Genomic DNA, 27,919 nt, shown 5'->3' with positions numbered 1-27,919 from the left:
CTTTTTAAAAATCTGTTCCATTCATTCCTCTGTAGTACTTTCTTGCTCGATTAAGAAAAAAAAAATTCTTAGCTAGACAAATTTAAAACAAAATTTGCTTTTCTCTAAATCATCACTGACATCATTAAAAGTCCTTTTTATTTTCTTACTATCCTATTTAAGCTATAAACAAAATAGAAAAGGAAAAATGTAACAAAGATATACTGGAAGTGCAATTAAAAATATTGTAACCTAGGCAAGGCCTACAATAATAAGTAAGTTTCCCATGTATAACATCCCACCTCTTATCTTAGTGCCTTTGCACAAACCTGAAATGTACCCTCTCCAAATTTATCTCACAGAACCCCTACTTTCCTTCACAGCTCAGTTTGTTTCTTCCTTCCCTCCCTCTATCTCTCTAGTTGCTAATGGCCCCTCCTGCCCAATGAAAATGTATTAGTATCCATTTCATATATATTTATATATTTTCTACTTACTCTTCTTTGTGTATATTGTTCACATCTTTAGAATGAACCTAGCAAACGAGCCTAGGATTAAAAAAAAAAACCTAGAGTTCTCCTTTCCTTTGTAAAGTGAAAAGGCAGAGTCGTAAGTAGTAGATGACCTATGACTGGAGACCTATTGACAAGCAATGAAGAGGTAGCATATTCAAAGGAGGAAAGATTATAGCTCATGCATTGGCTTCTCTCGGGATGCTCATTCATTATCAGCAACGTTGTCTTCAAATACTAAAGGCAATAATTAGGTACTTTTTTGTCTCTAGGTCATCCCATGTTATAAGCATAATAAATCACATAGTATCATTAACCATAAACTTCCATAACCTTACAAATGAACTTAAAAAAAAAAAACTATTTCCAGTAACAAGTATTTCTTTCCATTACTCTTTAGGCTTACCATAGGGCTGCCTGAGAGCATGGTAAATGGTCACTCCATATGGCCTCAGGGAGGACTGGTAGATAATTTGTGGATTAGATTCTGAAAATTTATTTGCCTTCATCACTGCTAACCTTGTCCAATCCGTAAAGAACACATTGTGTTCAAACAGGCTTATTCCATAGGGATGAGGAATTATTGCTCCCCCATGAGCTATCGTCTTCCTGTTATAAAAGATACAATGCATCGTTATTCATTAAAGAAAGATTAAGTTCAATTTGACTCAAAGAAAGTCAAGTAATTTGTTAATTTTTAAATACAGAAATTAATAGAAAATATATGCAATGGACAATATCTAAACATTGGCTGAAAACAGACTATATATTATAGTAATAGCTCACATTTACATATACATTGACATCTATAAAGCTCTTCAAATACGTTATCATCTTTGAACCTGATGACAACACCACAAGACATATTGAGTTAATACTGCTATCCTGTTTTTATAGGTAAGGAAGATTAAACGATTTCATCAAAGTCCCATGGCCAATAAGTAGTAAGATATGAACTCAGTCCTCTGACTCCAAATCTAGTGTTCTTTCCACTATGTTGCCTGGTCATATGTACATTTCCATACATGGATTCATGTTCTTCTCTAACACCAATGGCTGTCCCTACTAAACTGCTGAATCAAGTAAATCAAATGGTCAGCTCTTGGATGAAAGGATAGCATTTCCAGTATCAACAAGATAGGAGAAAACTGGAAGTTGAAAATGATTTTTTTAAATTTTTTTTTAATAGTTCTAGGTAGTTGGGGCAGTGGATAGAGTACAGTCCTGGAGTCAGGAAGGCTCATCTTCCTGAGTTTAAATCTGGCCTCAGACACTTGCTAGCTGTGTGACCCTTGGCAAATCACTTCACTCTGTTTGCCTCCATTTCCTCATCTGTAAAATGAGCTGGAGAAGGAAAGGGCGAACCACTCCAGTATCTTTGCCATGAAAACCCCCAAATGGGATCACAAAGAGTAAGATGTGACTGAAAAACAACTGAACAACAACAAATAGGTGGTTGGAATTGTAAAGGAAAAAAAGGTTACACTGTTTCACAAGCAAAGCAGTATGGCTTGATAATATCCAAAGGTGATGTGGACAACATAAAAAAGTACAACCAAAAAGCTACCAAGTTTCTGAGTCTTAAAGTAATAATATAAAAAGAAACCAAAAGTACCTGGAACATAACTGTCTAGACATACAAGATTTTTTTTGGCTTTTTTGAGGGGGATTAGGCAATGGGGTTAAGTGACTTGCCCAGGGTCACACAGCTAGTAAGTGTTCTGTATCTGAGGCTGGTTTTGAACTCAGGTCCTCCTGAATCCAAGGCTGGTGCTCTATCCACTGCACCACCTAGCTGCCCCAACACACATAAGATTTTTGACTGAGAATTTCAGCTGATTTTAGTGAGCAACTGGTTTGACCTTTTTTTTTTAATGAATTGCAAGGTTACTTAAAAGAATGGTTTAATTCAGTTAAGACATTTAAATCAAAGGAACACTTCAAAGTTGAGGAATATAGAAAAGGCATGACAAGGGCATCTTACAATGAAAAGAATAGTGTTGATTTGGTGTCAGAGGGCCTGGGTTCAAATTCTAACTCTATACCTAACAAGATGGGCTTCCTAACTCCCTGGGCTTCAGTTTTCTTATCTGTAAAAGGAGGGGGTTGAACAAATCATCTCTGAGCTTCCTTTTTCATCTCTGATCCTGGAAACTGAAGCTGAATGAGAAAAATAAGCTAGATGGAAACCTCTATAGGTAAGAAATATCAACCCTAAGACCAGTCCTAGATTTGGGGCTGGGAAAAACACTGGGAAGCTTAGAAATATGCATAGGGCAATCTTTTTCATTTTTTGCAAAACAGAAAGGATTTGGAGAAAAATGAACAAAACCAGTAAAAATGTAAAAGATTAGAGATAAGGAAGAGCTTTTTAAAAAACTAGCTAAAGATGTCCGTGGGAGCAAAAAAAAAAAAAAAAGCCTAAACCACTAGTTAAAGTGACAGAGTACACCTTAAATACTTTTAGAAGGGCACATTCAGAACAAGTGACTGATCATTGTTTGGTAGCACCTGTGTGGATGAGAAAAATGTTTCCTGTCTCAGTCAAACTCCTCCCTTCTCACAGCTAGCCACTAGCAGAGCAAGGGGAATCACTTTATGATTTCAGTCTATCTGGTGACCTTAAGTAACACTTTGATGTTCCTTTACAGACAAAATACCATTCACATTCTAACAAAAAGACATCACACTTTAACTTTTATGTTTTCCAAACCTTTTAGCCTTAGAACAAAATACCTAAGTAGCACACACAATAGCAAAAAAAAAAAAAAAACCTAGGTAATAAATGAAGAATCCAAAAGCTACCCTATTAGCATGTTAGAACATGCTACTAGTAGCCAGCTAGAATTCTGAAAAATGTTCTCATAAACATTAATTTTAAAAGGAGGTGGGATAGATATTTGTGTTCTTTCTCGTAGCAAACAGAAGAAAAAATAATTAAAAAAAAAACAATAGCAAGAAATAGGTTGGCCAGCATATCTGTTGAGTCCTGGAAAATAACTTTTTCTTAGCCTAGGAAGAGAGTAAATATTAAATACAGTTTTGGGGACACAAAGGGAAGGTCTATATTGTAATTAATCTCAGTAAGTGTACAACTAGTTCTAATGCAAAGGTAATAATTTTTAAAAAAACAAAGAAAGTATGCTATATTTTCCATTCAAATCGTTCTATTTAGTGTTTCATGCTTGAGGATTCCAGATCAGAAGTTATCCCTTGAGTCAAGGACATAGAATAGGATACATAATAGATTAAGGATTGCCCTTGCCAATGAATTTTCACCTTGAAAATTTAAACAAGTCCAGGAGCAAAATAAATGGGCGAGGAGGGAGAAAGCAGAGGAAAAATAAAGTAAAAGGGTAATTTAGATAACCAAAAGGGCACTAAAAGAAAAAGGACTAAGTAGGAATGCCAATAAAATATACGTCCTAGGTGTAGATGGGAAAAATCAAAGCTGAAATTCAGTGAGTGGTATCCAGTGTGACTTTTAGTTTCAATGTAGGTTATTTCATATAAATGCAGTTTTAAAGGAAACCAACTGAACAATATTTTAATTTAGCTATTTTCCTGTCTCTTCTTTTCTCCCACTACCTGCACTCACCCCCATGTGTAAAGCCATTAAAAAAAAAAAAGGCTTCCAACCTTTGAAGTCCATCATAAGTTACAGTCTCAATATAATCAAACCGGCAGTCAACCCAGTAAACTCGCTTTGATACAATATCCAGAGTTATCCCAGCAGGCCATCCCAGCTTTGTTTTTATCAAATCTTGACGGTTGGTGCCATCCATGAAGGCCCTTTCCACCTTAGGATCCCCAGAAAGGCTGTCCCAGTCTGAGAAAAATAAATAACTACAAAGAAAAAAAGATAAAAGAATCTATTTTTACAAGCTTACATAGAAAGTGTTTCCTAGGGAATTCTCACATTATTTCATCATCTTTAACATGTTCTGAAAGGCCAGTTTTATTGCATAGTTTGTCTAACGACTGGTGAGGATTTTTTCCCAGGAAACTAGAGGGCTCCAGATCTAAAGCAATAGAATAAAGAATGTATCAGAATACCAGAAACAGTGAGGGTTGATCAGAAAAGACAACTCCTCCAGAGTCCAACTGTGAAAATACCCTAATCTGTCAGGCTGTCTACTTCCAGGTATCTCAGTAATGTATCATTAACTCCATTTTCCCCCACACTCTCCATGTTCCATCCTAGAATTCTCTTTCTTACTGAGAAAATCAGCACTTTACAAGGTACAACAGGTCATTTTTTTACCTCAATGCACCATCCTAAAGCATAGCAAATAGAACATTTTCCTTTGTCTTGAATATTGGCCACCATTATCAATCAGAAATTAAGTTATTAGCACCATTCTCCACTACAAATGGAAGATAATGCTTTAACTGATCTTGAGACTGGATAGTAAAGTCCTATGACAGAGCCAGGTCTCCTATGTGGAGATCTCATATGTGGAAATTAGGAACAATCTGAACTTTAAAACTTTAGTAGTATATCAGCTTTCCTGAGTTTGTTCACCACCATGAAAATGATTGGAATAGAAAACATTTGCTATTACCCTATCAACTCTAGCCTATTTTAGTTAGGCACTAAAAGAATGGTGCCATCATTTATGAGGTCAATGGCACATTCATGTTAGAAGTCATTTCAATAAATTCCAGACACATAATATTCACCAGTAATATTAAACATGGTTTGAGATACAACACTGAGCTTGATCCTACAGTAGCCTACTCAAATGTGTGCTCTAGAAAAGTATTTATCCCAAAGAGGTGAAGTTCTACTCTTAGAGTGCTTATTATATTTTTGGTTCACATATTCTCACGTAGGTGAGCTTTTGACTTTGAAAGTGCTTGACCCTCACAGTCAGATTTAGTCAAATGTTTTCAGTCTAACCATTAAATAGCCACCATATAAATCCAGGCCCTAAGAGGCAGAGGCAGAAATAAATCAGGCAACAGGGAAATGAAAATCAATACTAAGGGCCAAAGAGAATTTAATATATCCAAGAATCATATAGTAGTGTTGTAAGAATTCAATAAGTGTTCATCTGCCTTAAGGAGAGGCTTGTATTTTTTTAGTAAGCAATATTATAGTAACCAATAATATATGGCAGCAAGGATGTCCCTTAGGTTAAAGGGTAGTATCCTCAGGTAGGATAAAATAAAATTTTTCAGGTTAAGCAGAATTTTTACAAAACTAAGGATTCATGAAAAGTGTTTACAATCTGGATTGTCACACTCCAGCATACCACCCAGTTACTCTCTTTATCTGTCACCTGGTGCCAACGTTTTTTAACTATGAGAGGAAACAGAAGCTGTTTTTCCAATAAGGAATAGATAATGAGGGGCAGATACTGACAATAAGGACTCACTGTGGGTCTTTCTTATAGGAGAAAGACTGAAATTACTTCTTTTTTTTTTTGCAGAGGAATTAAGAAAAAACAAGATGAGGTCATTATGTTTGAATTAGACTGATTCAACTAATATAAATACAACAAATATTCATCAAGCAACTACTGTGTGCAAAATACCATGCTAAGTCCTGAGGGAGGTACAAAGTTTAGAGAAGATAGTTCCTGCCCTCAAGGAACATACAATGCTAATCCCCTAATTTTGAAAGAATCTGAAAATATCACAGGTCTTAATAGTCTGAAAATATTAGGATGTGTTTTCTTGATTTTCCAATGCAACGCCCATGAAAAGAATGTTTTCCTTTCCTATTCGTTGTTCAAACTATATCTGTCTTCTGCTTTTATTGAAGTCCCATTGAATTAAATAGGCTGAGGGAAAAATAAGACTGAAAATATAAAGAGACATCAGAATTATTCCTATGCTACTTACCCAACAGTTGGATCAAGTGCAATTCCCCTTGGATTTCCCAAATTTTCGGTAATAAGGGTGACCCTATTTGTCCCATCCAAATTCACCATATCTATTCGATTAACACTGGTCTCTACTACATAGAGTTTATTATTAACCCAGTCAACAGCTAGGTTCTCGGGTGTGTCAACAGAAACATTCAGAACTTCCTGGATATTTGCACCATCAATGTCAACCGAAAAAACCTGCAAGAAAACCATGAATTCCTTTTTAAATTTAGTTTTATTTTTATTCTTAATTTAATAAACATCATATAAAATATGCATTTTCATATACATAGAACAGAAAAATAAGATTGTACATGATTATGTGAATCTGTTATGTACAGCTTGTTTTCCTTTTTCAATATACAACTGAAATTCTTTTAAATTGAACTGCTTGTCTGCAATTCTTTCTGGACTTTCTTTAGTTCTTTTAAAAATGCCTTCAGCGAACTTTTTTTCTTCTTTTTTGGAGGGTGGAGGGGATGGGGGCAACCCTATCCCTAACTTCTTTCACCCTCTTACCTCCTGCAAATTGAAAAAATAAAGACAAAGCCCTTGTAAAGCAAATCCCCACATTAGTAGTACTCAAAAATGCAGGGGTTTTTTCTGTATCTTGAATCTATCACCTCTTTGTCAGGGGGTGGGTACTTGGCTTTATCACTACTCCTCTGGAATCATGGTTGATCACTGCATTGATAAGACTTTTAAAGTTGCTCTTTACAATGTTGTTGTCATATAAATTATTCTCCCAGTTCTGCTCATTTTGTTCCGCATCGGCTCATACAAGTCTTTCCAGATTTCCATGTAACCGTGTCTTTCATGATTTCTTAAGGCACAATACTATTACATTACATTCCTATTCCACAATTTGTCCAGCCATTCCCCATTGGATAGTCATACTCTTGGTTTCCAGTTTTTTGTTCTAACAAAAAGAATTGTTACAAATGTTTTTATACATATGGGACCTTTTCCTCCTCCTTTGAAGATCGTTAGTTCTTAACCACAGCTAATCATAGGATCTATTTTTCTCCATATGCCTTCAGTGTCTCAAGATACAGAACATCCTTTTTGTAAAAAGCATTCATGTGACCTAAAATTCAGTACCATTCTGCAGTTTTCTAGGTGTACTACATTGAACTGAACTGTCAAGACAGGAAAACAAATTATGTTTTAAAGAACATCTATGTATAAAAGAATATCTATATATATAAAACTGGGAAAACCCAATCTTTACTTTTTTCAACACTTTTTGGGTAACAAGGAATAAAAGCACAATTCTAAAAAACCAAACTGAGGGAATTTTGATCCTTTCTTACTGTTGTATTGTTTCCACTGATCTCTACCTCTAATATCTTATCATGGCATGTAAGTGACCCTGGGTTTTCAAAAACTGTGCCAGCAGAGAACAAAGCCTGGCAGGTTCTAACAAGCTGGAAAGATTTCCAGTGCATGCCTGGCAAAGGACTGTATATCTCTCATCCAAGGACCTGCCTAGCAAACAGCAGAGTGCCTTGTTACCAGAAAGCTGGGCACCAGGAATTTGGTTTTGGTTGGGTTTTTTTTTCCTTTGTTTTTTCTGTTACAGCAATTCACAAGACCCATCTACAATAGAGGAGACCTGTACATATACCAACTTAAGTATTGAAGCATTATTATATTATCTACAGCAAACAGCCTCTCAGCAGTCTTTGCTATAAATCTAATAGGGAAATATGCCCAATAACGTCACCCTTCAGCTTTTGTGGGAACCGGTAAAGACATCTAAGAAATTTCAGCCTATTCTGGAGACACCTCTCAAAGAAGAAAAGGATGTTTTCCTTTCAAGCTGATGGGTTAGACTCCAGGGGAAAACAACAAAGATTGGATGTTAGAAAAAAAAATTCTAGGGGTTCTACCCTCACAGAGATAAGGGGAAGTATAGAATATGCTTCTAGAAGAAATCAGGTCAAGAATCACAGTGACAAGCACACGGTGTTACTGTATCATTTCAGTTGTGTCCAACTCTTCATGACCCAATTTGGGGTTTTTTTTGGCAAAGATACCATAATGGTTTACCATTTACCTCTCCAGTTCATTTTACTGATGAGGAAACTGAGGCAAACAGGGTTAAGTGACTTGGCCAGCATCACACAGCTAGTAAATAACTGAGGAAAATTTTGAACTCAGGAAGATGATTCTTCCTGACTCCAGGCCCAGCACTCTGTCTACCTAGCTGCCCCAAGCACAATCAATAAATCAATAAATATTTGTTGAACTAAATTGAAATGTGCAAGACCACCAAGGAGGCCCTTGCCTAAGGAAGAAAGACAGAAGGTACAGAGTCTAAATCACCACTTCCTACCAAAAAAAAGTTCTGTATTTATTTCAAGTAGTATATTTTGGTAGAGCCATGTTTTTTTTTCTTGGGTTTTTTTTTTCGGTTGGGCAATGGGGTTAAATGACTTGCCCAGGGTCACACAGCTAGTAAGTGTTATATGTCTGAGGCCAGATTTGAACTCAGGTCCTCCTGAATCAGTGCTCTATGCACCATGCCACCTAGCTGCCCCAGAGTCATGTTTTTTATATGCATTACATTCAACAGTCAACCTTTTGATAAATCTGGTTTTTTTTCTTTCCCAAATGGAACACCTAATTTCTATAGTCAGATTAACAGATAGGCAGCACTTTCTTGAGAGCTTCCTGTTCCTAATTAATCTCCCTATATTCTATCAGAGATAATAAAATAAAAGAATTATAAAATTAAGAAGATGGTGTGAACACAGATTGACAGTATGACAGTTAAGTGAAAGGAAACCCAATTCTCTATTTACTCCAAAAAGTTTCTTCAAAAGCTCATGGGTTCTAAAGTTGAAAGGAACTTGAGAAATCACCTCTAATACATACAGTCTGTTTGAAGAAGATCTGAGAATTTCAGTGGCCTACAAGCTGAATATAGACAATGGTGTGATATGACCACCAAGAAAGCTTTTGTAATGTTAATTAAAAGAGGCAAAGCATCCAAAAAAAAGTCCTCCTGTCCTCTGCTCTAGTCAGACCGCCTACACTATTATATATAGTATAATATTAAGTATTATATTCTGTTCTGGGTGCCACACTTTAGGAAGAACATCAACAAGGGAGGGCAACCAAGATGATGGAGGTCTGAAAGTGTACACTATACATTTATAGGTTCATTGGATCATAGATTTAGAGCTTGCAGGAACTTCAGAGGTAATCTCACCAAACCACTCATTCTACAGATGAGGAAGTTAACGTCCAAAAAAATTAATTGACATGTCAAGAGTCACAGAGGTGGTAAGCAGCAGAGCTGGGGTTTGAATCTAAGACCCCTGACTCTAAAAACTGCTGCTATGTCACTACCTTTGAAGGTTGGGCCAGAAGAACACAAAGTTCTGGCAAGTCCTCTCAAATGGATTTAAATATTTATGGGTCCAGTGAGGGACAGTGTATTTCTCATCTAGAGCCCAACTTAGCTAAGTTTGGAGAGGCCAGCTAACCATTTTGCTGTGGTTACAAACTAATTCGTTGATCTTCAAAGGAAGAGGAAAAGGAGCCATTTGTACAAAAGATAGCAACTAAGTAAGGAAGGAGTTTTTCAGCCACAGAAATACATGAAGACCATCAAATGAGAGGAGGGGTTCTGTCATCCATCTAGAGGGAAAGAATGCCCACACCAATGAAATAGATCCTTAAAGGAGCAGAGAGCTTCATCAATATTACCCTATTTGATCCTCATACCAACTCCTTAAAGGAGGTAAAGTAAAATTATCCTGTCCTAACATAATGTATTTTATAAAGTAATTTAAGTACAAATGGCTATGTAAAGGTAAGCCATTCTTTTTCAATGAAGAAAAGTAAAACAGATTAAAGGATAGATGAATAAGTGAATGAATGAATGAATGAATGAATGAATGAATGAATGAATGAATGAATGAATGAAAAAGCACTTAAATTCATACACTGTGCCAAGCACTGTGCTAAGCTCTGGGGATTCGAATACGAAAAGGAAAGATATCATGCTAATTGAAGAAGAAATATGAAGAAAGTGAACCTCAGAGAGAATAACTGATGTGTCCAGAGAAAAGGAGAGGAGACATGAGCCCAGCTCTTTTAACCCTATGTTCACTGTTCTTTGAGGGAGACAGAAGTGGAATTGCTGGGTTCCAAATGCAGGGCCTCCTACTCCACAATGTCTGGTGCTATTTATCAACTCTGGAAGTCTGACTTCTAGATAATTATATTTGAATATGTCAATGGATTTCTAGATAAAGGATTCAGAAATGGAAAGCCGGCTAATAAAGTTAAGGGGAGAAAACCAAATTCAATTGCTCAATAATAATTAGGAATTACTTTTTTTAAAAACTGTCCTATGCCTTGGCTAGAGATACAGATGGCATGCTTATCAAATTCTCAGGTGACATAAAAATTTGAGGGGTAGCTAACACACTGTCTTACAGAGTCAGATTGAAGAAACAGGGGAAATATATCCTGCAACAGAAAAGATTCGGGAGGAATTTGATAGTTTATTTAAAGAGCTGTTCTACAGAGGGGAGATTAGATTTTCTCTGCTTAGATTGGTTCTGCCAAAATGCCAGAATGAGCTGTGGGGGGAAAGTTCCAAAGAGACAATTTAAGAAATTTCTTAACGATTAGGATGAAATGTGCTGCCTTGGAGACAGTGGGTTAGCCTTCACTAGTCTTCAAATTAAAGTTGAATGACCATTTGTCAGAGATGTTGTAGATTCTTGTTCATGTATGTGTTGGACTAGATGGCACTGAAAGCCCTTCTAATTCTGACATTCTGTGTTTAATCTAGGCCAACCTCATCATTTTATAGAGAAAGAGACTGAAGCCAAGAGAAGCGACTTACCTAAGATCACAAAATTATTAAGTAATCAGGGTAAGATTCAAATCCTGACTCCAAATCCAGTCCTTTTTTTTTTCCCATTGTAGCATAGTAGAAAGAAGCAGAAGATGTGGGTTTGAATCCTAGTTATCACTTAATATCTGTGTGACACTGAGCGAGTGACAACCTCCCTGGGCCTCAATTTCATCAAAATGATGGGAATCTGCTTTAAAATCCCTTAACAAATAAATGTCTGTTAAATTTAATTCAGTTGAATTCCAACTCTAAATCCTGCATGACCAAATTAAAAACTTTGGCTACAGACCCAAGAATGGATCTTGTGCCTGCCATCTAAGGGCCAACCAAGCCTATTCTGAAGAAGCTACTACAAAAGAGTTGCCCAATGGCGATGAATGGTTTTAGTCAAAACTCATGAATACTGTCTACTAAGGTGGAGAGAAGATGTAATCTACGTCAGGGTAAGGAAAACCCACACTAAGGAAGTCATCATGGATCTTTTACCTATTAAGCAAATCAGAATTACAATTGGACCAGGTTCTCACCCCACAAAATTCTAAGAAAGCTATAATTACAATGTGTTGGAATTCTCTCTTGGAAATAAAGGAAAATGACAAAAGGAAGAAAAAGACTTCCCCTACCTTTAAGGAGTCTCACAAATTGATTTCTTAAAATCTCCACTACCTTATTCAAAGTTGAAATTAAATCCATCTCACTTTCCAAATAAGGCTATGTAACAAAATATTGGCTTGTTAAACCAAATACTGTCAATATTTGTTATCCAGTCCTCAACTCCAGTTGCATTTAGAAGATGCAGGTAAAATCTGATTTTTATCATCCAAAAAAGCACAGCACTTTTTACATTTTAAACGATCAAGTTTCAAAAAATTACAACTAAATATCTAACCAGTTTTGAAAGAATGTCTACTATTTCTCTTAATTAAGCTCTTGGACTCCATTTCGAATAAAATTAAAAGTTGCTCAAGACTAATCCATATAATAGGCTGCTTTGTTTAATGTATCACATGTAATAGTATAGCATGGAAAAGGTGGTGATTAACATAAAATATCTCAAGGGCCTTTTTTGTTAGAAAACAAAGGCCCTGCCTGCATCTACTCTCAAAAATGAAAAGCTATCAACACATTCCGCTCTTGGTCCCTCTCCCTTCTCAGGGCCCAGTCTTGAGATTTCTACTTACCTTATCTTGTACAGTGTCTGTCCAAAAGATTCTATGCAAGTAAAAATGAAAATCCACACCCACAGCCACTCCACGATTCTGAGATTGTACCAGGGTCCGGAAGCTCGTTCCATGGATATCACCAATTAGTAAGTCCCGACCATTGGAGAAAACCAGAGATGCTATACCAGCTAAAAGGGGAAGGAGACAGAAATCACTCATTGCATTTAATAAGGTGGAATAGCAGCATCTCACATTTGTATGGCTCTTTCTACATTTCAAAAGACTTTCTCATATTTCATCTTGTCTTATCCTCAGTCACTATAACCTCCTATAACCAATTGCAGTATGGTCACCCCCATTTTAGAAATGAAGAAACAGTCCCAGAAAGATTAAACTACCTACAACTACCAACAATGAACTACCTAAACTACGTACAGATTTGGCAGTGAAATTTGTGGAGGAAAGTGGATTAAAAACTATAGGAGAAACTTTGCTCAAATTTATTTCTTGTTTTGACATTGGGATATTTGGGGTAATGGGTACCTCATTTATTTTATCTATTTACATTGGTTTTTTTTTTCAAGAGATCCAGATGATGAAACCAACTTCTAAAAAGTTAGGAACAGGGTCAGGACAAGAATACAGATCTCCCGGCTCCTAATCCAGGGATCTTCTCTATATATAGGTCTTTTCAATCAATAAATAAATATCCATTAAGCACCTACTGTGTGACAAGCACTGTACAATGTGACACAAAAAGAGGCAAAAGACATTCCCTGCCCTCAAGAAGCTTAAAATCTAATGGGGGAAGGCAACCCACAAAAGGAGGCTGAAAGGGGGAGGGGTATGATGACAATGGAGCCCTTCAGTCTCAAGAGTACAGCTGCTGGGAAGTGCTGGGCTATAAGCCCTTTTTAAACGAAGGCTTTGGGAAGAATGTTTTGTTCCACCCTCTATCTTTCTCATCAGAAAAGGAGATTTTGTCGAGAGTCCTGAGGAGCTATGAATATCAAAGCTGGTGCAATCTCTGGGTTGATAGTCTACAGCTCACAGTGGAATACAGCAAATGTAATCCAAACTTCCATTGTTCCAAACCATGTTGTGTAGTTCTCATGTTCAAACATCATGTACTATAAGAATATAAAATTAAAGGACTCCGGGAAAAGTCCTTCCCTAGGAATATTTGAAAGGAATCATCAAAGAAAACCTGGGAAAGGGGATAAGGCAGATAAGCTGAGCCTGGAGTTGAACTCAGAGCCTATCAGTCATGTCTCCTCCACAAATAAGCTAAGAGCTAACTTCCCCTCATGTGGGAAATGGGACCACTGTGGGCATCCCTAAAGGGAGTCCAAGCTTCAAAATGACAATAGTCAAAGGAGTCTGATTCTGCTGCTGGAGGGATCTGATGTGATGCTCCATATAAAGGTGAATTCTGCCACCGTGACGCCACAAAATCACTGGGGAGAAGAGGCATGGAGTCAGCAGGCCTAGATCAGGTACCAGCTCTGTCAAATAAACTCTCCGAACTTTCGTTTCCTCAGCTATAAAACGGGGGTGATAACGCTTGTACTACCCACCCTTTGCAGTTACTATGAGGATGTAATTAAACAATGTATGCAATGTGTGTGTTTTAGAAATTATAAAATACTATCCAAATGTAAACAATAATATATGTATTGTTAATCTCACATTTATTGTGTATATTCAGAATCAGTAAATGCAATAGAAATGAAATGTCTGTCTGTAAATTCTAAATGGAATATTTATTCTATAATAATGGGCTTAGACCCCCAAAGAAAAAGTCAGAGTCATAGATAATTCCCAAAGAGTATAATCAATCCCTGAATAATCAAAAGATGATGGAAGTGACATTTTCTCTGCCATTTACTCACAAGATACATTGGCTCGACAATGCTGGTGTTGTTCCAGGACATAACCCTCCACGCAATGACACCGGTGATGGCCGAGGCGGTCTTCACACATCTGATCACACACACCCCACATCTTGCAGTCATCAAAATCTACCATATGGAAAACACAAGTTTGTCATCATCCTTCACAGTATTTACCTAGAGAACCCTTGAGAAATTTGTACAAATGGCAATTCAGAATGCTAGAGAAACTTCATTCTATCAAAGGCATGTGGATGTAGTTACATAATAAAGAATTTTTATAAAACGTGATAATATAAAGTAGGCTATCCATCAAACAGAAGAAAAAGTCATTTCATATGTGTTTTTTGAGGTGTTTTTTTTTTCAATGAACACTAGGACAATTACTTTTCAAAGTATATAAGACTCATAGTTAAGTAACACTGCCTCTCTTAAGGCAATTCCAACATTCCTATATTTCTGTGTGGATTCTTCCTTCCAAAATAAAGCAAAGGCTAAAACAAATCTACTTTTTAAATAAAGGGTACCATTTGATAAAGCTTCTATTTTAAAATCTTTCATCCACAGCATTGCAGCAAAGCCCAGACATGAAAAATAATTTTGCCAGTCATTCGCAAATTAATTCAACTTTTATTAAGTATGTACAATGTGCAAGACACTGGAGATGTAAAGACAAAAATAAAACAAAAATAGCCTCAGCCCTCAGAGGTTTTACCAATTCTACTATGACCTTAATCATTCATTCTTTTTTTTTTTAAATTTACTGAGAGTGTACTTTGTAGATTAAATTGGATTATGTTTTCTGGAGTTTACAAAAGAAAGAGAAATCAGATTTCCTACCTTCAAGGAGCTTACAATCTAATTGAGAAAATAAATTGTAGACAACAAAACAATCACAACACAAATCATGAGCAAGTGTGTGACACCTCAGTATAGACTGGAGGAAGAATACCAAGTGTAGAAGGTCAGTTAGTCAGGAAAGGAATCTTAAAGGGACCAAGTCCTGAGATGAATCTTGATATATGTCCCAAAACTACTGCCCAAGTTTTTGAAATGAAACTTTTCTATAGAAAAATGCTTGTCCATTTATTTTCAAATATTCTTTACATATGCAGAGCCATTCTTTTCATACTATTGCTTCTAGCAGGTCAGTTGATTCTGAGAGAGAATTTCTCTAGAAGGAAAACCAAAGACCAGTCATGGTCTAAAACATTTTCCACCAGCATGACTTTTGTGAACACTACCAGGAGAACTAGAGCTCTGTTTTTGGTCAGAAAATGGAAGATTACTCAGCATACTGTCAACATCAGATGATTTCTATCCATGGATCTCACACTTCATCTAACAACCAGGACAGCTAAATCCGTTTTATAGATAAGGGGACAAAGGTATGGAGAAGTAAAGGGACGCACTGAACACAGGGAGCACTAAATCTCAAATGTATTCCTTGATTTATAGGAAGTGTCAGATTTCACTTGAATCTTCTAGATGTGATTAGAATAAAGAATTGGAGAGCAGCAATTGACAATATTTTGCTTTTTTAAAAAGATGATATTTTGTCACAGGCCACTTTGAAAGTCTTCTTTGGTTTATTTTCAACTCGAAGTAAAAACAGTTTTTTTTGTAAAATGAACCTGCAAGGATACTTAAAAGTTAGTGTGTACTACTGCACTCCTCTACCATTTATTTGTAGTTTGAATTTTAAATTTCTAATGTGTCACAATTATAACTCACAAGTGGGTTGTTGAGGTTCCTCAGTCTACTTTCTAGACTTCAGATCACCTCTGTAACCTTCTGGGAACTCAAGGCAACAACCAGAATTCAGAACAGGCCAGAAAGAGGAGTAGGCAAGACCCTTTCAGTCCCCAAATCCCTAAAGCTGACTGTAACCTCGCACATTCCAGGAACTGTCCACTTGTCTAGGCTCAGATGAATAGATGGTATTTGTTAAATCAGACCTACCTCAAATACTGCTAAGCTCAGGAACAAAAGATAGGTAATACCACACTGCCAAGTGAATACACCACCAGGCAAACACCAAGAGGTTCCACCATCCCGTTAGCAGCCCCTGATGGCCATGCCGACTCCCAGTTAGAATGTGAAATGAAGGAACAAAATCTGTTTTGATTTAGTCTTTGTATCTCCAGTACCTAGAACTGTGCCTTGAATACAGCAGGTACCGAATAAACATTTATTGGAATGAAAGTAATTGAACTGAATCTGTTTTCAAAGAATTAGGAATTCCTCAACACCATTCAAATTTGGATATTCTGTATTTAATGTTAACAAGGGTGGAAAAAAGCTTTCACTTGGCCACCCCCTCTCTATGCTCTACTAAGCATGCACATCAGTTCTGTCAAAAGATTCACCCCAGTGAAAAGGCAAGGACAGGACATTCAAGAGGAAATTCCCGGTCATGACACCACCTGATTCTGAATACAAGAACCATGAGATTGGCTGAGTGTTCAGAGTCGCTGAGGGAGACAGAGTAGTGATGGGAAGCTTCAGAAGAGCCTGAAATGTGACTAGGAATTTTTGACAGCAAATAGTCCTAGCATCTCCTGGACAGCAAATATTCAGGAGCTTTGCCTTTGAAGTCTTACCTATAAATATTTTTTTCAAAAAACACACACTGTCTGACTTTTAGTCACTGGAATAAGGTTTTGTTTTCTAGACAAGGCATGGGAATAAGTGAAGGAAAACCTTCCTAAATCTTATCATTAATAGTATGAGTGGAACAAGAAGGGAGTAAGGCTTTACCAGATGAGAAGAGGGCACTGATTTATAGAGACTAAAAGATCTAAAGCCAGCTTCCAGAGAAACCACGTGAGGAAAAGTGCAGCCTTGTTAATATTTTGACATCATGTCATTCTTTATGATCATTTTGTTTATTCCTAAAGTAATTCTATCAGTGGGAAGAGACAAGAATTTTTAATGGTTCCATTGTTATATAAGAGAAAAAATTAAATAAAAAGTAATTTATTTCCTTTTTTATTTTAAACTCTTCCTTTCCACTTGCTTGTCCCAAACTTTTGCTTTTCGGCATAAAAAAAAACGGAAAACAAAGGTAAATACATGAGTCTGAAAATTGTTTTAAGATGAAATGAATGTATATAATCTAAACAATATGAACAGCTTAAAGAATGTTTTGTATCTTATTAATATCAAGGTATGTGGTACAGTGGATAGAGTGTTGGGCCTAGAGTCAGAAAAATTCATCTTCCTGAGTTCAAGTCTGGCCAGACACTTACTAGCTGTGTGACCCTGGGCAAGTCTCTTAACTCAGTTTGCCTCAGTTTCCTCATTTGTAAAATAAGCTGGAGATGGAAATGGCAAACCACTCCAGTATCTCTACCAAGAAAACTCCAAATGGGGTCATGAGGAGTCGGAAACAACTGAAAAAAAGACTGAACAATAACAATTGTCATCACTTCTAACCACAAGTAGAAATTCCCTAATATCAATGATTATTCAAGCCCATAAATATTGCTACACATGGATTCTCCCATTTTTGACTTACCAACACAGGTTCGGCTATCATTGGAGCTGATGACATAACCCTGGGGACAATAACAAATTCCTCCAGTTGGTGAGGTGTGGCAACGATGCTGACAACTCAGGGTGGCACACTGAGATATATCTAAACAAAGAATAGCACTTTTAGCAATGAGAGTAGCAGAGCCAATTTTCCTAAAAAGTAATGGATTTTTTCCTTTCTAAAGTCAGGAAGTAGAGGACAGGGGCATTCAAAATTGTCATAGTGACTTGCATATAAAAGGCATTAACTCAGTACTGGGTTGTCTAAAAATTAAATTTAATCTAATGCTTACAGCTCAACATAAATCAACATGATGGCTATAAAAACAACCCAAAGCTTATATTCCATAGCACAGTGGATAGAGCTCTGAACCTGGGATCAGTTGAAGACCTGAGTTTAAATGCTGACTCAAACAATTACTATCAAGTAACCCTGGGCAAGTCACTTAACTTCTGTCTGCCTCAGTTTCCTCATCTGTAAAATGGGTATTATAATAATAATACCTAACTCCCAGAGTTGCCAGGCAGATAAAAGGAGATACTATTTGTAAAGTACCTTGCAAACCATGAAGTGCTAAATAAATGGCAGCTATTATTCTTAGACCGTGGGTTAATAATTGTATCTTCATATATAAAAATCGATATTTATTCACATATGCATGATAGAGGGGGGAACCTCCAAAATATCTTTTTTATAAATCAAATTTGTTACTAAACAGCTATGACAATAATAAAAATAAAATAATAGCATGTACATAGGTCCATACCATTGAAATTGTTGTTAACTCTTCTTTCTCCTTCACCACTCATACCTAGTCAATTGCCAAATTCCATTTCTTCTACATCCAAAATACATCTCCCAACTATCCCCCTCCTCTTTACTCTCACTGCTACCTCTCTATTCAGGCCCTCATCTCTTCTTCCCTCTTCTATCCCAATTGTCTGACAACTTGTTTTCCTGTATCCAACTTATCTCCATCTTCTTCACTACTTACCAAGAAATCTTCCTAATAACCACTTGGATTCATGCCATGCCTCTACTCAAAAACCTTCAGTGGTTCCCAATTGCCTTCCAAATAAAATATCAGTCCCTGAACCCAGTATCCCACTGGGTTCCAACCTGTTGCTCCTTATACCTATAAACCACCCAAACAGGACTACTCTCTATCTCCAGGTCATCCTAACCTTTCTTATCTCTGTGCCTTAGTTCATATCATCCTCCATGCCAGAAAGTACTCTCTCCCCTATTTTCAATGTTCTAAATCCCTCCCTTTCATTAAGGCTCAACTCAAGTCACACATCCTCCATGAAGCCTTTCCTATCCACTCCCAACCCCAGAGGTGAAGGTTATTTTTTTCCTTCTTCACATTCCAAAGAACTTTTCTTGACCATCCCCTATACATGAGTTCAAGTCCAGCCTCAGACATTAGCTGTGTGACCCTGGACAAGTCATTTAATCTCTGTTTGCCTCAGCTTTCTCATCTGTAAAATAGGGACAATAATTGCACCTACCTCCCAGATAGGTTGTTGTGCAGACCAAATGAGATATTTATAAATTACTTAGAACAGTACCTGGCTCATAGTAAGTATTATATAAATGTTAGCTTTATTATTTTTATTTTTATTATTATTACATATATATCACATTTTTTAGTTTACTTGCCCTTTTCCCCACTATAAGCTCCTAATGCTTTTAGGCATAGTTGATGTTTAATAACTATATGTTGAACTGCATAGAGAAACAGTTTAAAACACATTACCTCATTTTGTCCCCACAATACCTCATAAAGTACAATGAGTACAAGAAAACAGAGGCACAGAGATGTTATGAAAACAGCCCAAGGTCTGGTATGTACCAGAGCTAAGATTCAATACAGGTCTTTTGACTCTATATTTAGTGCCACAACAAAACAGCACAGTTGTAGAAACAGTACTGGACCTAGAGTCAGGTGAACTGGCTTCAAATCCTGCTTCCAATGATTAATAACCTTGGTGACCATAAACACGTCACTTTTAACTTTCCAAACCTTAGTTTCTGTAAAATAGAAATACTTGTAGCGCCTACCTCCCAGGACTATTATGAGAATCAAATGAGATAACATACAGAACTTACCTCTCTATGCTTTTTAATTTTGTTAATTTGACATTGTAAATTTTCCCTTTTGTAAATTTGTAAAATTTCACTTTGTAAACTTTAAAGACCTATATAATGAGTTACTATCATAATTATCTTTTTTCTTTTCACTACATAGAATAGCCACCCTCTCATTTGCAGTGGCAGAAAGGAAAGCACAGGTCTCTTGAGTAATGACCCACTCCTGAGAGCTCTTATACTCACTGCAATGTCTGCCTGCAGTCACATTGGTCTCATCTTCCCCAGAAGGGCAATCTGATGTACCATCACAAAGTTTTTCAATCGGGATACAGTGCCCAGACCCTGGACAGGCCCATTCTCCTGGGTAACACTCATGATGACCACTTTCTGAACAGAAGAGGGAAAAAAAAGCATGAACCATTTCAGATAATGACGAATATTTTTATTCTAGTAAAGCAAAGCCAATCTCTTTTTTATTTTTTAGTCCATGCTAATCGGAGGCATACAGGAAAACAAATAATAGATAATCCATAAATCATATCCAGTCAGTACTTTAAACTGGCTCTCTCACTAACATTTTGTCAGAGCTGATGAGTAGCAAAATTGGTTAATTTAAGTTCAACTTCTTCTTCTTACCCTTGTATATTTATGATACAGACACTAACGGTTAAGGAAATGGCCCAAAATCAGGTAGTTAGAAGAAGATGTGGGTTTGCATAATACATAAGCAAGACAATCTCCTCTCCTCTCTTCTCCCCCCCCCCAGAAGAAGACTCAGTTACTTAAACTAGTGGTATCAAACTCAAATGTAAACAGGGCCATTAATCCATAATACAGAACCCAGACAGTCACATGTTGATTTAGTTTTAAAATGTAAAATTATCTATGTTTTATTGTATTTTTTTATTTTGTTAAACATTTCCCAATTATATTTTAATGTAGTTCTAGCTGCCCTGGAGCTTTGGGGTCCCATGTTTGACACCTCTGACTTAAACAATGAGCTGTGCAATCAGGACTATCTGGGACACTTTAGTATTTCTAATAGAAGGCAAATGTGGGGCTAACGTTTTCATGGTCTCAATAAGACTGGAAAGAATAACATAGAAATGGAGTCTTTAGGCCACTTTCTCAGGCCATTTATATGTGAAAAATTTATATATGTAAAATAGTAAGTGGAACCAAGACATTTTCATAGAAAAGCAACCTTCATTGTCACATCTGAGACTGTAACTTTTCTGGCTAACTTGCTTTTATGGCATGGGGTTCATGAACAAACTGGACTCCTGGACATCCCAAAAGCAGTAGAACCAAAGAGGAATCCAACACAATTGGGGGGGGGGGCTTCCAAACAATTCCTCCCACATATGATCTCTGATCTCTGCCCCTTAACCTCATTCTCTCCTATACCTCCCACGCTCATCCCATCCACATTCCCCAGCCTTTTCCATGTCATTATTTTACTGGGAAATTTCAGTTAACAAAGAAAAAAATGCCATGTGCCCATGGGTTCATCCAAAGGGTGCTGGGACCATTCCATGGATGCCCCAATGCTAGGGATAAATCACACTGTCTTGTCTTCTTTGACTTCATCTCCATTCCTAAAGCCCTTCTTTTTTTTACAAGTTAAATCACATTAAAATGAATATCAAAGTACCCCTCCAAGACATAAGGAGTCACAAAAGGACAAAAATTTGATAAGAGCCTAGCCTGTACATAGCAGGTGTACAAGAGTGGAATTGAAACCACTATACAAGGATAATAGGATAATAGACTTTAGAGTAAGTGCAAAAAATCCTTCAACCTGGAGTGATGTTGCATGAGAATCCTGTTTGGATAGTCTGACAAAACTTGATGAAAATTTTATCTAAATTACCAAGCTAATTAGAACTGTATTCATTTGAAAGGCTGAAACAAACATAGCATTCAGCTTTGGCCTTGGTCATGCTTCCCATCCCCAGCCCTCTGACCAGAGGAGGATCTCACAGGCTTTGAGGGGTCTGGAGGATTTGGGACTTCCCCTCTTCTCAATGACAACCATCATTCGCCTAGGACTACAACACGCAAAAGCAGTGTCTGCAGCAGGAGAGGAGACACTGCACACAGACTCACCTTCCTTAGGGGAATGAACATGCTGAGATCATTCTTGAGTACCCCAGGGAAGAGAGAAAAGGACTTCCAGCAACTAGGCACTATAAGTAATACCTCTGCCGCATGGGTTCTCTAAGCTTGAGCCCACTTTCCCCTGGACTCTGCCTGTACTTGTGGGAAAGTATGTGACAGACTTCTAGGGGGATATTTTGTATCAACTGTTCTTACTGTAACATCTTAGTAAGTACACTTTTCTAAAAGGTACCTAAGAAAGGGTAAGCTAATTCTTAGGGTATGTAGGCAGAGCAGTGGATACAGCACCAGGCCTGGAGTCAGGAACATTGAGTTCAAATCTGGCCTCAGACACTAGCTGTGTGACCCTAGACAAATCATTTAACCCTGTTTGCCTCAGCTTCCCCATATGTAAAATGAGCTGGAGAAGAAAATGGCAAATCAGAGGTTAAATGCCATTCCCATGGTGATACAACTAGTAAATGATACAGCTCTAAGTCTAGAACCCAGGTCTCTTTACTCCAAGTTCAGTGTTCTTTCTACTGAAATGTGCATTTACCCAGACCAAAGGTCTACCCTTCAGCTGAAACTTCTACAACTAGTCTTATGAATGTTTCCTTAGTCAAAAAGCAAAAGAATAAAAATGAATGACTCTTGGGTGCTCACATATGGCAAGGTAAGTCTGTGTTCAGTGTCTCCTCTCCTCCTGCTACTGACACTGCTTCTGTGTGTTGTGGTCCTAGGGGAATGATGGTTGTGCTTGAGAAGAGGGGAAGTCCCAAATACTCCAGACCCCTCAAAGCCTGCAAGGCAAACCAGGATCTTTGCCAAGAAAACCCCAAGAGTCAGTCATGACTGAATAACAATAACAAAAACAAACAAAACAAGCTAATTCTGAACCCATATTCTTGGGAAAAAGCAAAGCAATGGAGGTTTGCGCCAAAAGCACTAAATTATCACCTCCAGATCCCTCAGGAGTACACCTAGAAGGCTAAGAGCCTTGCTCTGGGATCTGAGGCTCATCTGTGAGAGTGGAAATTGGAATAAGAATGCCCCGATCTTATTTGGGCTATCAGTGTTTAATAAATGTTTAAGTTGACTTGCGTTAGTATATGTCCAGCCTGTAGAGGGAGAAAGGGCAGTATAGATGTGTGGAGAATAATTCTACCCAATACGCTTAGTGATAACAAGGGAATTTTTCCAGTTGATTATGTGTATATGAAATATAGGCCTTTTTAAATACCTGATCTTCCTTTGCTGACTACCTGTCCAGGTCACTCCAGCCATTGAATTACGTCAGTCCCACTAATCCCTAGTTGATGGACAACTCTGCATGTCTATAAATTCTAATGAGGAGACATGGTGTGTGCCCTGAAAAGCATTGCACATAGAAAGAATATATTTTGTCACAGGAAACATTTTCTGGGACAGAAGTCCTCTACTCACCACATCCATTTTCATCTGCATTATCTTCACAATCATCATCACCATCACAAACCCAACTTTGATGAATGCAACGCCCACTTGGGCAAGTAAAGAAATTTCCTTTGCATGTCTGATAGGCTAAGAAGAAAGAACAATAACTTCATCCCTCAGATATAAACCATGAAGAATAATCTAATTAGAATCATGGGTTAATAGCATGTTAAAGGAGAAGAGACCTTGGAAATTATTAGTCCAATTTCCACATTTCATAAAGGTCCTGAAATCAGAGGTAAAATGCCATGCCCAAGGTGATACCACTAGTGAATGGTACAGATCTAGGTCTAGAACCCAGGTCTCTTTACTCCAAGTTCAGTGCTCTTTCTACTGAAATGTGCATTTACCCAGACCTAAGGTCCACCCTTCAGCTGAAACTTCTGGAGCTAGTCGTATGAATATTTCCTTAGTCAAAAAACAAAAGAATAAAAATGAATGACTCTAGGGTGCTCACATGTTGAGGGAATTCATCTCAGAATTAATTTAGAATTGGAGAAGTCGGTAGTCCTAGAAGAAGGTGCTCACTGAAGAGTGGCCATTTGAAAGTAAGACTGATATTTGTACAGAATCTTAGATCAATGACTTCAACCTCAGGTGCAATCATTACTACCTCTTTTTGACAAAGGAATTCGCTCCAAGACCAAATGGCTCAATGACTCTTAAGATCCCTGTGACCCAATCATGCAACAAGAAAAAGTACTGTGGAGTACTATTGTGCTATAAGAAATGATGAGTAAGTAGACTTCAGAAAAACCTGGAAAGACGTGTATGGACTGATCCTCAGTGAAATGAGCAGAACCAGGAGAACGTTGTACATAGTAACAACAACATTGTGTGATGATTAATTTTGATAGACTTAGCTCTTCTCAGCAATGCAAGGATCTAAAACACCTCCAAAAATCTCATGAGGAAAAATGTTATCCACATCCAGAGAAAGAACTATGGAGTTGAATGCAGATCAAAGAATACTATTGCTCTTTTTTTTTCTTCTGTTTTATTTTGTTTCTTCTTTCATGTGGTTCCTCCTATTAGTTCTAACTCTTCTTTACAATATGACTAACGTGAAAACATTTTAATACGAATGTATATGTAGAGCCTATATCAGATTGTGTGCCATCTTGGGGAGGGAGGTGAAGAAGGGAAGAAAATTTAAAACTCAAAAGCTTATGAAATTGAATGCTGAAAACTAAAAATAAATTAATCAAAAAAGCAAAAGTACTGTAAGTATTGGATTTTTTTCTTTCATAAAAATATATTGATAACATCATCCCTATTGCTAGTCAGAAGATAATAGATGGAGAGCCAGAAGGGACATCAGAGGCCATCTAGTGAACTCTCTAATTTAATAGAGGAGGAAGGGGAGATATTCTATACTTCCTCAATTTACTCATGCATTGTCTCTAAGGTGATATGCAAATGATAAAGGTGGCCTGGTACAGGCTAAATACTAACTAGAGTGGTGTGCTTAGAATTAAAAATACCTGGGTTCAAATCCTGCCTCTGACACTTACTCTGTGTAATACTGGACAAATCACTAAACATCTATATTCCCCAGAAAACTCCACAGAACCACTAAATCATAGATGGTTTTCAATCTTCAGTAGTGGAGGGAATTCCCATAGTAAGAGTTCCCGATAAGAGTAAAACCACAGATTCTTTGTATATTCCTGTAAGTACAGAAACAGTTGTTGAGAATTATGGAAATTTTAAAAACTTTGTTAGGTAACCTTCACTTTCTGTCTACTATACCTGCATCCACATGATGTAGGAGAAATGAGGAGGTAAGGCTTATCCATGGTCAATAAGGTTCATGTTATTTGTAATATTTTCAATTAACAAGCGACCTCTTAGTCAGTATTATTATTTGTTTCCTCATGTGGAGGGCCTCAGACTTCCTTTCTTTTGCTCCTACTATTCTAATAATTGATTTAGCCCAGGATGTTGTGTGTAAGAGCCCTGAAAGTAGGAGTACTCCCTTAGGACATCTCCCTGTTTCTAGCCTGGCCCCCTAAACCATCATACATGTGAGCAACCTGTATGGAGAAGAGACCTTGGGTACTGCAGTGTCTCCTCCTACCTGTTCCCTCCCTCCCTCCCCAACAACAGCTCTACTTTCTGCACACTCCTGCAGTCATCTTCCAGGAAAGAAACTCATGCGGAGATGCAACCTGGCAAATGCCTCTGCAAGTATAACAGTACTTATCTCCTCAGTAGCGAGAGCTGTTGAAGACACATGAAAGAAACTTCTCATCACAAAAGTCCTCAGCACCATCAAATGGCTCAACATCAGAAAGAAATATAGTTTTGTTCATGGAAATGACAATGAGGAAGACTGTCTTGCCATAGGCTTTGCTTCCAAATCATAAGGACCACTGAGCCGTTTTCATCTAATGTGCAACTAAAACTTCCAATATCCTGTCTCTCCCATTACAGCTCTTGGAAATCAGGGTTTGTCTTATTTTTATATTTGTATTTCTTGTGCTTAGTGTAATATAGGACAAAGCAGTCAACAGTTATTAAGCATCTATTATGTGCCAAGCACCGTGCTAAACACTGGGGATGCAAAAAGAGGCAAAAAAGACAGTCCCTGCCTTCCAAAAGCATGCACAGCATAGTGCTTGGCACAGAGAAAGTGCTTTTTCATTCACTCATTCATTCACAACCTATTCTTCTCTGGAATTTCCTTCATTGACTCCCAACTTACATCTGATAGGGATTTTCAACTAACTGTGAGGGATGAACCCAACAAAGGCCTAAAGTGCAACAGAATAAATGCCCTCCTTTCCAGTATCAACACTACCAAGTTTCTCATGTTTGTATCTTTATCTCCAGCATTGCATATAATAAGTACTTAATAAATGCTTTTTTGCTCTTTCATTCGTATTCTACTCTCAAATGTGTTAACTATTACTCCCGGAAAAATGGCAGAATTTAGAATTCCCAGAACACATTATACCCAGATAGAAGAGAAAAAAGCCAATAACAGTAACAACTAAATATGAGGCTTTAACAATGAGGACTTTGGGGAGGAAACAAATTTTGTCCATCATCTTTCTTTTAACCCCACCCCATGGCAGATTATCTTTGGAAGAAACTTTCAGAGCCAAACCATCATGGCTAACATTTTTGGCAAGGTTTCTAAGTTTTCTTCTGGTTCCAAAAGCCATCTAGCTTAATACCTCTTTTGTTTCAGAAGAAAGAATAGGGTATTAAAAAAAAAGATGTTAGCCTTGAACAACAGGACCCAAAATAACAGAATCACCGTACTGCAATCATGTTCGTCACTCCGGTCTCCACAGTCATCATCGTGGTCACAGACAAAGGATCGAGGGATGCACTCTCCATTGGCACACTGAAACTGGGTATTCAGGCATCTCTGAGCTGGGACACAAGTTGAGAAGGGGAAAGAAAAAGGCCAATTTCATTTCTACTATTCATATCAAACTGAAAGGGGTTTTTTTTATCTTATGGTAAGAACATACATCATGCTTAAAAAGAGAGCCTGTCATACATCATGTGCTGAGGGCTACTCACTGCAATTGGCTTCATCAGAGGAGTCCCGGCAGTCTACTTTCCCATCACACCGCTGATTTGTGTTATAACATGCCCCGTTGGCACAAGTCAATTGTGCACAGACTGGATATTCTAAAGAAAGAATGGAAACATATGTTCAGCCTAATCCAACCCAATTCAATCAACAAGCATTTGGAGGTAAAGAAGAAAAAGAAGAAAGAAAGGAAGAAAGAAAAAGGAAGAAAGAAATGAGGCAGGATGGATGGAAGGAAGGAAGGGAGTGAGGGAGGAAAGGAAAGAGGGAGGGAGAAAGGAAAGGGAGAAAGGAAGGGAGGGAGGGAAGGTGGGAGAGAAGAAAAGAAAGAAGGGAGGGAGGAAGAAAGGAAGACAGTTATTTTGAATAAATTTGCATTCTGCTGGAGGAATGCACTGTTAAATATATACATGATTCAGAAAATATGTAATTTGAGTGAAAGACCATTAACTACTAGAAATATATTGCAGTATAGTGATGTAATACAATGTAGCAAGTAAGAAAATAGTCATTGATAAAACTATTAAAAAATTTCAGATTCCAGATCATGGAACAGCATCGACTACATCCTCCATGCTCCATGAGGCCTAGATTGAAGCAGAGCTATTTATAATCTTCCTTCGAGTATCAGCCTCAAACTAGATGTGTATTTCCCTAAAAGTAAGACTTTCAGGAAGCTGATGAAAGTATCAGGTAAGGAACAAGAGAAAAATATCACTAAAGTCTTGGGGAAACAATTAAAATCCCCTTGTCTATCACAAAAGGAAATGAAGTCAAACTAGCATGATATTTCACAAGCCACAATTGCTAATGGATAGAGTTCTTTGTGATTGATTTCTTGATTTTGGAACTAGTATTTC

At 37.4% G+C, this 27,919-nt stretch overlaps 1 protein-coding gene across 2 annotated transcripts in view; it reads right to left on the bottom strand.

Annotated features, from left to right (window-relative positions):
- LRP2 (LDL receptor related protein 2) overlaps positions 1 to 27,919 on the bottom strand; it is a 252,103-nt gene that overhangs the window by 159,232 nt on the left and 64,952 nt on the right. For both annotated transcript variants that reach the window (XM_020990917.2, XM_020990918.2), the window contains exons 5-14: positions 27,047 to 27,157; positions 26,780 to 26,893; positions 23,480 to 23,596; positions 20,177 to 20,320; positions 17,822 to 17,941; positions 14,302 to 14,430; positions 12,428 to 12,597; positions 6,342 to 6,565; positions 4,131 to 4,337; positions 898 to 1,100 (exon numbers count right to left, since the gene is read on the bottom strand). In XM_020990917.2, the coding sequence (XP_020846576.1) occupies positions 898 to 1,100; positions 4,131 to 4,337; positions 6,342 to 6,565; positions 12,428 to 12,597; positions 14,302 to 14,430; positions 17,822 to 17,941; positions 20,177 to 20,320; positions 23,480 to 23,596; positions 26,780 to 26,893; positions 27,047 to 27,157 (1,539 nt within the window). The remainder of the gene's footprint in view (positions 1 to 897; positions 1,101 to 4,130; positions 4,338 to 6,341; positions 6,566 to 12,427; positions 12,598 to 14,301; positions 14,431 to 17,821; positions 17,942 to 20,176; positions 20,321 to 23,479; positions 23,597 to 26,779; positions 26,894 to 27,046; positions 27,158 to 27,919) is intronic.

The sequence above is a fragment of the Phascolarctos cinereus genome, unplaced genomic scaffold (genome assembly GCF_003287225.1).
Source record: "Phascolarctos cinereus isolate Bilbo 61053 unplaced genomic scaffold, phaCin_HiC Scaffold_726;HRSCAF=1367, whole genome shotgun sequence".
NCBI classification, from domain to species: Eukaryota; Metazoa; Chordata; class Mammalia; order Diprotodontia; family Phascolarctidae; genus Phascolarctos; species Phascolarctos cinereus.
This window is presented reverse-complemented; position numbering and strand designations above follow the sequence as displayed.